Source organism: Lactuca virosa, chromosome 8, assembly GCF_052849685.1.
Source record: "Lactuca virosa cultivar CGN04683 chromosome 8, Lactuca_virosa_CGN04683_v6, whole genome shotgun sequence".
Lineage (NCBI taxonomy): Eukaryota > Viridiplantae > Streptophyta > Magnoliopsida > Asterales > Asteraceae > Lactuca > Lactuca virosa.
Genome location: NC_136433.1, coordinates 280,014,698 through 280,025,164, shown reverse-complemented (window position 1 = coordinate 280,025,164; position 10,467 = coordinate 280,014,698). Strand labels below are relative to the sequence as shown.

The following is a 10,467-nucleotide window of genomic DNA, read 5'->3' as shown; positions in this document are numbered from 1 at the left end:
TTTTTGTCAGATCTGGAGCGTATTTGATCTTATTTTTGAAGGATTTCTGCGTTTTTGGATAGATCTTGGCAAAATAAGGGGGGTTTGTTCTTCGTGTTTTTCATAAAAACGAGTTTTTGATCGAGTTTTGGAGCAAAAAGTGTGAAAACGTCGTTTTTCTTCGCAACTCTTGAAGGGTTTACGGCCCTTGAAGGGTGTACGGCCCAAGAAGGGTTTACGGCCCAAAGTGAGTTTAGAGCCTCAGAGTTTACGGCCTCGGTTTACGGTCCTCGGTTTACGACTAAGCATCATCGCACGTGTACGGTTCACGGACGTTTACGGCTCAAGGGTTTGCGGTTTTCGGTGTACAACCAGACTCGTATGTCCGGCTTCGGAGTTTACGGCTCAGGAGTGGTTCTCGCTTCGTTCTCGGCAGCAGGAGTCCTCGCAGCGTACATTTAAAAAAAGGGGGGGGGGATTTTTGGGGTTGCCAGGGATCAAACCCGGATCCTCAGGTTCATCAACCCTCCGCCTTTCCAGGTGATCTAGCTTGCTAGATGGTTTTCTTCTCCCAAATTTAATTCAAAAGGACTCCTTTCTCGGTTTTTATTTTTGCAATATTGTCATTTTCAGCCCAAAAATCAATTTCTTATAATTTTAAATTCCATTTTCTTCCAAAAATATTAGTTTTTAATTTTTGACTTTTTCCTTATAAATTTGACTTTTCACTTTAAAGTTTGACCTTTGACTTTAAACTTTGACTTTTTCGTTTAACTTTCAAATTTTCAAATTTAACTTTTAAGTTTGAATTTTTAAATTTGACTTTTAAGGTTGACTTTTGAGGTTTTAATTCAAAGGGCATATTTTTGAAACAATGCGTTCCTCAAACATTCCGGTCAATGAAGTTTCATGCTCTCAAACTTGCATTAAAACTATTAAAAATTTACGTGAACACATCGATTTATTAAAAAGAGAAAATGAGGAACTTAAATATGAGGGGTACCAACTTTGGAAATGCCATAAACTATTGAAAGAACAATTAGAGGCCAAGACTAATGACTTTAAGAAATTATAGTCAGAGTATAGTGACAAATGCGTTCATTATAGATATCTTAAGAAAGATTTTGATGATGTGACTGCCGAACTTGATGCATTAAAAGCAAAATATAAAGATGCTAAATTCAACTTTAAAAAATTTGATGTGTTAAGTGAGATAGTTGTGTCCATGATAGAAAAACAATTAACATTTAAACATAATCAAAACAATCCTTTCAATGATCACTACACTTTCACCCCTCTGACTAAGGAAGAAATTGAAAATGAAGCACACCTTAAGTATGGCCAACCCCCTGCTTCAGCTTCAGGAAAGACTGAACAATCAGGGCCAACTAAGGGTGCTGAGATGAAAAATATTGATGTTTCCACTTCCTGTGCAGGTAAAGTAGCGGAAGAAGAGAACAAGGAGAACACTATTGAACAAACCAATGTCTCCTTGAACTCTGAATCTGTTGCTTCTAACTCAGTTACTTCTGATCAACCTGCTGTTGGTAAGTACAGGCCACCAATTCAAGCCAAACAGAGTGCCTGTTGCAAGTGTGCATGTGGGAACAACCAGAAACAAGGCAAGGACACGCCACCAGGGACAGGAAGAAACAACTCCTCAGTGAAGAAAAGGACATGTTTTCACTGTGGAACACCTGGACACATTGCCCGAAATTGTCCTAATCGTGCATACGTTCCCTTCTACGTACAAGGATGGCAAAACGCGCCAAGAGGGAGATACCCCAAAAGAAGCCCTTCGAGGCCACGTTCAATCAATGGTGACCGGAACGTGCACAAGGCCAAGAATCCAAATCCCAAGGTCAAGAAGGGAATGCCAGCCAAGAAGTCCGATCCAAGAAATGCTCCAACGAAACCAAAATCGGCTAGGTCAAAATCATCTAGGCAGCTGACTTCAAGTTCAAAAGCAAGTACCGAGGCACCCATCCGATCCAACAAGAAATGGATTAAACCCGACTACAGATGGGTACCAAAGGCTCAATCTCCTAAATCTCCTAATGCTTCTAATATTTCTACATCTTCTGTTTGTGATAAGAAGGATATGTCATGGGAGAGAGTTCCTTGCGTAGATGACAAAGGTCAACCCAGTTTCAAAATGGACTGGGTTCCAAAGGCCAACTGATCCCGCTCTGCGTCAGAGCAGCTATGGAGGCATATCATCAGACTTCGGTTTGTTGGTAGTGGCTGTTCCAGGCACATGATAGGGTACATCTCTCAACTATACAACATATAGAACTTTGCTTGAGAGTATGTGTCCTTTGCGAGAAGGGAAGAAAGGAAAGGATCACACATGGGGTTTGTGCTTAACGATGTGAAGAATTTTCGGATCTGTTCTGAGATTATGCGTGGTGTTCTCAGACCTTCTGGATGCAAATTCAATCGGTGACTTACGGTTTGAGTTTTCTTCTCTATACTCCTGAGTTTATCTTAAACTAATTCGTTTTGAAGACAATTTTTAGACAAATTTTATTTATTTTTTCTTATATGTTTATTGGGAAGTGATATCAAGAAAGTGATAACGGTCAGTCTAAACATGTGTAAGGGACTGAGTCTGAACTGTCTAGACTCTGTGTTCAATGTGCTGGTAGGCACGAAGGATTTGACATTGTGGATTTAGATAGGATTGTTTGGAATGACCATAGGACGCTCGGGTAGATTGAGCAGTGAGATAAACACGGGAACCCACGGGATACACTAAATTAATACACATCTAGAACAGTGGTTCAACTTTTCCTTGATGTACGGACTTATGTCCTTAATTCTGGTTTTGATAGGGAAACTGGGGGGTTCTGATAAAGTAGGTCTGTAGGAAATTATTTTCTTGCTTTCTATCTGTCAGTCATATGTTGCTTCCTCTGCGTGATTGGAAGAGAGCTGACCTGGAATGCAACATATGCAACTCTATTTCTACGCACCTCCTTATCTATGGAATTCTTTCTATCTGTTAGTCATATGTTGTCCCCTCTGCGTGATCGGAAGATCCGACCTGGGACACAGCATATGCAACATATTACCTCTCAATCCCTCTATCTTTGTTAGTCATATGTTGTCCCCTCTGCGTGATTGAAAGAGATCCGACCTGGGACACAACATATGCACCTATTTCTAAATCTGACTTCCTCCTTAATAATTGTTTATTCACCTAAAGTAAGGAAATCTTTGGAAGTTCTTGATAATCATGGTATATCGGGAAGTGCGAAACACGTTCTAGTGCAACTAAAATTGAACCATTTAGAGGTTGTCTGTAAATCTCGCTGCTTAATTCAAGTGGACAAGAATACACGAGGTCGTCGTCAACTAAATGGTATTTTTGGAAAAAAATTGTCGATATTATTCGTGTTTAAGTGGACAACAATACCGGCAATTGACCAGATTTATTCATGAAGGTGAAGGTACTGATAAACAAAGTTAAGAATGTCTCACTACTTTGATCCCAAATATTTTTATTTTTGTTAAATTTGTTCATAGTTTTCCTTTATGCACAAATTTAGGGGGAGAATTAAAAAAAATCAGAAAAATAAAAAACAAATCCAATTCTGTTTTTTTTTTTTTTTGTTCAGAAAATCAAAAATCCAAAAATATTTTTGTTTCTGTTTTATTTTTTCAGAAAATATAAAAAAATCCAAAAATATTGTGTGCTAAGTTTTCTTTTAGTTTTGTTTTGTCTTGAAAAGTGAATTCAGATGTAGACGAGACTTATGGAGACTGTATTGAAAATTTTTGAGCCAAAAGCAAGGTGAAGCTGCACTTGAAGATTATGTGACAGATTGCATTGAAGCCTCCTCAATCAATTTGCTGCTATCTATGAACCTGCTGAAGTGATCCAAAAGATTCGTTCTCTATGATATTCTCTCTGAAGATTCTCAAGCTGAAAGCGCTATCTTTCAATAATCAGTACATCAAGCCTCCTCACTCATTGTGCGTTCAGAGTCAAATCTTGAAGAAAAGCCTAACTGCTCAAGATGAAGTCATTTATTGAAGATTCATCAAGTTCATCTTGAAGCTGTGAGGAAATCGAAGATAAACTCTAAATCAAGCTCCCAGTGAAGATTGACAAGAAAATCCAACTACTTTTTAGGGGGAGCTTGTTGGGTCAATTAGAAAAGAAAGCTATAAAACAAGGGGGAGATTGTTGGGTCAAAATTTTGTTTATACTTTGCTTTTCTAGGCAATTGTATTTTTCTGTTAAGTAATATGTGTTTACGGCCGTGAACCTGTTCACGGCCCATGTCTCGTGTATATAGGGTGAGGAGTGCAGGTGATAAGTGTGAGGCTAGAAAAGGTGAGAGCATATTGTAGAGACAGAAAGTTAGAGAGAAGAGAGGAGCTTAAGTGTGTGTAAGTTGTGTGTGAATCTTGTATTTGGATCTTCATTCTAATCAAATCATACAAGATTCATCATCTTATTCTTCTTCTCATTCTCTTCTATTTTGATATGGCATCATCTGTTTGATTGGGATTCCGCACCATCAAACGGATCTGGTTGATACACAAGCAGATTTGGGACTTACACTAGACAAAGAAAAACTCAACCACTCCAACTTTTTGGACTGGCACAGAAATTTAAGAATCGTTTTGAAACAAGAAAAGAAAAACTATGTCCTTGAAAACCAAACTCCTGATGAACCACTTGTTTTCCCAAAGGCTACACATGATGCATGGCTAAAGCATATAGTTGATTCACTTGATGTTTCATGTCTTATGCTTGCCTCTATGGTTCCTGATCTTCAGCGGGATCTAGAGCACTACACAGCCTTTGACATGCTTGAACATTGTCAAGGAGATGTTCGGTAAACAAGCTAGAACCGAAAGGTTTGACACAATGAGAGCAGTTCATGCCATGAAAATGGAGGATAGTGGGAATGTGAGCACACATGTTCTCAAGATGAAAAGTTACATGGATCAATTGGAGAGATTGGGCTCTCCATATCCATAAGATTTGGCTACAGATATCATTTTGAACTCTTTACCAAAGTCTTACAATGCTTTTATCATGAACTATAACATGAATGGGTGGGAGAAACCTATCTCTGAGTTGCACGGGATGCTAAAAACTGCAGAGAAGAATATCCCAAGTAAAACTCCCCAAGTGCTCATGATTAGGGAAGGAAAAGTCAAGAAGAACAAAGGCAAGAACTTCAAGGGAAAGCCACAAGCTGGCAAGGGAAAAGGGAAGAAAGCTCCTCAAAACCCACCACCCAAGAAGAAGGAAAAGGTTGCCAAAGATGACACATGCTTTGAGTGTGGAGTTGTCGGGCATTGGAAAAGGAATTGTCCTAAGTACATTGCAGAGTTGAAAAACAAGAAGGTTGGGGAAGGCCCTTCAGGTATATCCATTTTCATGATTGAAATGGGACTATTTACTTTTTCATCTAACACTTGGGTATTAGATACTGGTTGTGGAACTCATATTTGTAATTCGTTACAGGGGTTCAGAAAGAGTAAGGAACTGAAAGCAAATGAGATGGTATTACATGTCGGCAATGGAGCACGTGTTGAGGTCCAAGCTTTAGGATATTTTGATTTATGTTTGCCATCTGGTCTGTACTTGACATTAGACAATGTGTGTTTAATTACTTCTATTACTAGAAATATCATTTCAGTTTCGCGTTTGAGAAAATCTGGTTATGATTTGAAATTTGTGGATGATAACATGCACTCCTTCTTGAAAGGAATCTTCTATTTTGAGGCTAGACCACTAAATGGAATTTATGAATTAAACCTAAATGACACCTCAAACAATAAGTCCCTTTCTCATGTTACCACCAAAAGACCTATACCAGATTTGAACCAAACATATCTATGGCATTGTCGCCTTGGTCATATAAACAAGAAGCGCATAACTCAACTCCGAAAGAGTGGACTTTTGGCGGAAAATGACATTGATTCATTGACATATGTGAATCTTGTTTATGTGGCAAGATTACAAATTCCCCTTTCTTTGGAACAAGTGAAAGGGCAAGTGTTTTAATAAGCATCATACACACTGATGTATGTGGAACTTTCAAAACAATGTCAAGATATGGTGAGAGATATTATATCACCATCACTGATGACTTCAGTCATTTTGGTTATGTGTATTTGATGAAACATAAACATGAATCTTTTGAAAAGTTTAAATTGTTTCAAAGTGAAGTTGAAAATCAACTCGACAAAACAATCAAAATCCTTCGTTCAGATAAAGGGGGCGAGTACTTGAGCCAAGAGTTCCAAGACCATCTCAGGAATCGTAGGATTATCTCACAACTCACTCCACCTAGAACACCACACTTTAATGGTGTTTCGGAGAGGACAAAACGAACCTTATTGATATGGTTCGATCTATGATGAGTCGAAGTACTCTTCCTTTATCATTTTGGAGTTATGCTTTACTCACCGCAGCCCGTATCTTCAATATGGCACCAACTAAGAAGGTAGAGAAAACACCTTATGAGACGTGGTATGGAAAACCTCCATCCTTATCTTATATGAAAGTTTGGTGATGCGAAACTTATGTTAGACAAGAGACTTCCAACAAACTTGAGCCTAGATCTACCAAATGCATCTTTGTAGGATATCCTAAAGATTGCTTAGGATATTACTTCTACATCCCTAGTGAGAATAAGATCTTTATTTCACGAAAAGCTGAATTCGTAGAAAGCAAGTTTCTGATGGATGAGCCAAGTGGGAGGCATGTGGACTTGAAGAAGATCAAGAACCTCAACCCGATGCATCTTTAGTTGAAACTAGTACTGAACAAGAGGTTGTTGAAGATGAAGAGATCATTGTCCTTCAATCTACTGAAACACAAGGCATTCGCAGATCTGGTAGAATTCTTCATGAACCTGAGAGATATGAATTTCTCATTGACGAGTGCTTCGTAATGATGAATGATAATGAGCCGGTCAGCTACAAGTATGCAATGAAAGATCCTGAATCTACAAAATGGCTTGAAGCCATGAACGCTGAGATGCAATCCATGAGAGAAAATCAAGTATGGGACTTGGTTGATCTTCCTCCCAATAGCAAGACTGTTGGAAGTAAGTGGGTCTTCAAGAAGAAGATTGACATGGATGCCAACTTACACACATTCAGAGCAAGATTGGTTGCTAAAGGATTCACTCAAACTTACGGGGTTGATTATGATGAAACTTTTTCACTAGTCGCTATGATTAAATCAATTAGGATACTATTTGCCATAATTGCATATTATGACTATGAGATATGGCAAATGGATGTCAAAACCGTTTTTTTGAATGTACACTTGGAAGAAGATGTCTATATGGATCACCCGGAAGGTTTTGTCGACCAAACACATCCTAATAAAGTGTATATACTCAAGAGATGCATTTATGGGTTAAAGCAAGCATCTCGTAACCGGAATCATCGTTTTGATGATGAAATCACAAAGTATGGTTTTATTAGAAATGAAGATGAATCTTGTGTTTACATGAGAACTAGTGGGAGCTCTGTGACATTCCTGGTCCTATATGTGGATGACATATTGATTATGGGAAATCACATTCCAACTTTACAAGGTGTAAAGACTTGTCTTGGAAAGTGTTTCTCAATGACGGACCTAGGTGAGGCACAATACATTCTTGGAATCAAAATCTATAGAGATAGATCAAAAAGATTAGTAGGTCTAAGCCAAGGTACATATATTGAGAAAGTATTGAAGCGGTTCAATATGGAAAACTCTAAGAGAGGATTTGTACCTATGGCACATGGCACTATACTAAGTTCATCTCAATGTCCTAGAACAAAGGCTGAGCTAGATAAGATGAAAGATATTCCATATGCTTGTGCAATTGGATCCATCATGTATGCCATGAATTGTACAAGACCTGATTTGATTATGCTATGAGCATGGTAAGCAATTTCCAACAAAATCCAGGGGAGAGTCATTGGAGAGCTATGAAGAACATCCTAAAGTACTTACAAAGAACTAAGGATTTGTTCCTCGTCTATGGAGGCATGGAAGAAAGCTTAAGTGTGAAGTGCTACACTGATGCTTCCTTCACAACTGATCGAGATGACTGCAAATCGCAATCAGGATATGTGTTCATTATCAATGGGGGTGTGGTATCTTGGAAAAGCTTCAAGCAAAGTGTTGTTGCACAATCCACTACAGAGTCAGAATACATTGTTACTTCTGAAGTTGCACAACAGGCTGCTTGGATGAAGAAATTCATTAGGGATCTAGGGGTAGTCCCTACCATTCAGGACCCCTACACTTTTTCTGTGATAATGAGGGTGCTATTGCTTTGGCAAAAGAACCCCGAGCACACAAGAACACCAGGCATATTAGCCGCAGATTCAACTTCATCCGGTATAAAGTTGAAGAAGGTAAAATTAGTATTCGCAAAGTTCACATCGATCAAAATTTGGCGGACCCTTTCACTAAGCCTCTTCCTCAAGCAAAATTTGAAGGACATGCTCGAGGTATAGGACTTCGCTATTCTAGTGATTGGATTTGATCTATGTATTAGTATTGAATATTGGAACATTATACAACATCATCTATTGTAATGACTATGATATATATGGCATGTGATCTTTTCATTAAATATTTGTTGTGTTCTTTATTAACATGTTTAATCCTTGAGTAAATTTATTCACTCTAAAACTCCATAGTCAGTTGTTATTGTGGGAGCAATAACAAAATAAGACTAATATGAAATAGGATGGTTTACAAAGCATTGTAACCAGTTTCATAGATACTTACTACAGAATAAGTATTGGAGTGACCCGCTCAAGATCACTTCATGGATCATTGTCATGAATGATACTTGATAAAAGGTAATATATGTATATCCTTAATACCTGAGATACATATTTGTGACTTGAGTATGGGGAACGTTATGCTTTGATGTAGTCAAAATTTGTTCCTTTATTAGGTAGTTATAAAAGCTATCATCAGGTATGATGTAAACCATGCAAGAGGCGTATGTATTCAAGATGGGATTAGTTCCTCTTATTCTTTGAGAGTTAGACATCTAAGGCCTGATGTAAAGTTGAACACTTACATGAGATTGAATGCTATCCATATCTCATGTTCAACATGATGTCTGTAGCAAAGGGATAACTGATAAACGTACCTTACTCACCAATTGTAGCCTTTGGGGCTTTTGGGGAATTGGGTGTTGATGGAATGGCACTACATCATATGTTGTTGGGGTAGTGAAATGTTGCTAGACGTTCACCACTGTCTATATCAATTTGATATGAGTCTTGCGCAAGTAGGAGATTGAAAGATCTAGTATGCTCAAGAGTCATATTAAAATGATATTGCTAAATAACATATCATCCTAAGGGTCACACTAACAACAACTTGATATAATTGATTATTTATTAGAACTTGATTTTAATAAACATTCATAAACTCTTATAATAAATTGGGAAAATATTTATTTCAAGGAAATAATTATTTTACGATACAAGTAACACATTATTTCATAATGTATGAATTAATAAGTCATGTACAACATTTTGGACTAGTTGAGTCTTTTGTCTTTTACCTAAAGACAAAGTTTATATTTTATAAAATTTGTGTTTATCAAAATTTAAACATTTTCTCTTCTTTTAAGAGGCATGGACGAAATTAGTGTAGACTAGTTAGGGCATGGCCTTTTGTACTTATTGAATGTAAATAATAGAAGCTAGAAGAAATATAATCATGACATAGGGACATGCTTGCAAAAAGTGTTAAGATCTAATGGGTATTGACTCCTCTTTATGGCTATATAAAGGATGCACTCTTGCAACCTTTCTTCTTGCACCATTATTGCTTAAAACCGTGAGCATCTCTTCCCTTCTTCATCTTATCTCTAAAGTCTTTCACTTTGAAGATATAAGTTTCTTCCATCGTCTCTTTAAGTCATAAAATTGTTTTTGACTTAAAGCTTAAGAGTTGTAACTAGCATTACATCAAGTTGGTACTTTGTTGGTGTCTCAAGGATTCATCCTCACTCCATCAACTTCCAAGCCTCCCCTAGAGGACTTAAAGTGCTTCAAAGGTTGTTACCACTTCTTCCTTCTATGGTTATGTTTTAAATCTTTCTTTCACTTACAAGATGATTATTGGTGGGTGATAAAATGTTTATGTTATTTTATAAAACTCAAGTCTTCCGTTTGCCATTATTTGTAGTTTTTGAAACTAAGTTTTAGAATAAAACCCAACACAAACTAATTTATGATCAATATGAATTAAATAATATAATTTCCAAATAATATATTAATCTTGTAATATATTAATAAAAACATTTTGAATACGAATTTATTATTCATATAATAAATTCTACTCTCTCTCCTATTGTCATCCTATCAAGTTGCATGAGTGAAGGCAACCTAAAAGGACAATGCTCATAATCAAATCAAGTACATACCAAAAATAGTTATGGGCTTAGACACTTAATCAAACATTCTTATCATGACATTCTATACAAC

General features: G+C 37.2%; 2 protein-coding genes across 2 annotated transcripts; both read left to right on the top strand.

Moving 5' to 3' along the window:
• Nucleotides 1-5,044: 5,044 nt before the first annotated feature.
• Nucleotides 5,045-7,885, top strand: LOC145131566 (uncharacterized). Its single transcript, XM_079066240.1, has 3 exons — nucleotides 5,045-5,989; nucleotides 6,704-7,347; nucleotides 7,444-7,885. The coding sequence occupies exons 1-3, from the start codon at nucleotides 5,045-5,047 to the stop codon at nucleotides 7,883-7,885; spliced, it is 2,031 nt and encodes a 676-aa protein (XP_078922366.1).
• A 2-nt stretch (nucleotides 7,886-7,887) lies between these two features.
• Nucleotides 7,888-8,469, top strand: LOC145131565 (secreted RxLR effector protein 161-like). The gene has a single exon (XM_079066239.1). The coding sequence runs from the start codon at nucleotides 7,888-7,890 to the stop codon at nucleotides 8,467-8,469; it is 582 nt and encodes a 193-aa protein (XP_078922365.1).
• Nucleotides 8,470-10,467: the final 1,998 nt, after the last annotated feature.

Excerpts from the sequence above, each read along its gene's own strand:
- LOC145131565 (XM_079066239.1), top strand. The coding sequence starts at position 7,888 with ATGGTAAGCAATTTCCAACAAAATCCAGGGGAGAGTCATTGGAGAGCT.
- LOC145131566 (XM_079066240.1), top strand. The coding sequence starts at position 5,045 with ATGAATGGGTGGGAGAAACCTATCTCTGAGTTGCACGGGATGCTAAAA. Across the intron at positions 5,990-6,703 it reads TTCCCCTTTCTTTGGAACAA|TGGGAGGCATGTGGACTTGA; the intron begins GTGAAAGGGCAA and ends GGATGAGCCAAG. Across the intron at positions 7,348-7,443 it reads CAAACACATCCTAATAAAGT|AAATGAAGATGAATCTTGTG; the intron begins GTATATACTCAA and ends TGGTTTTATTAG.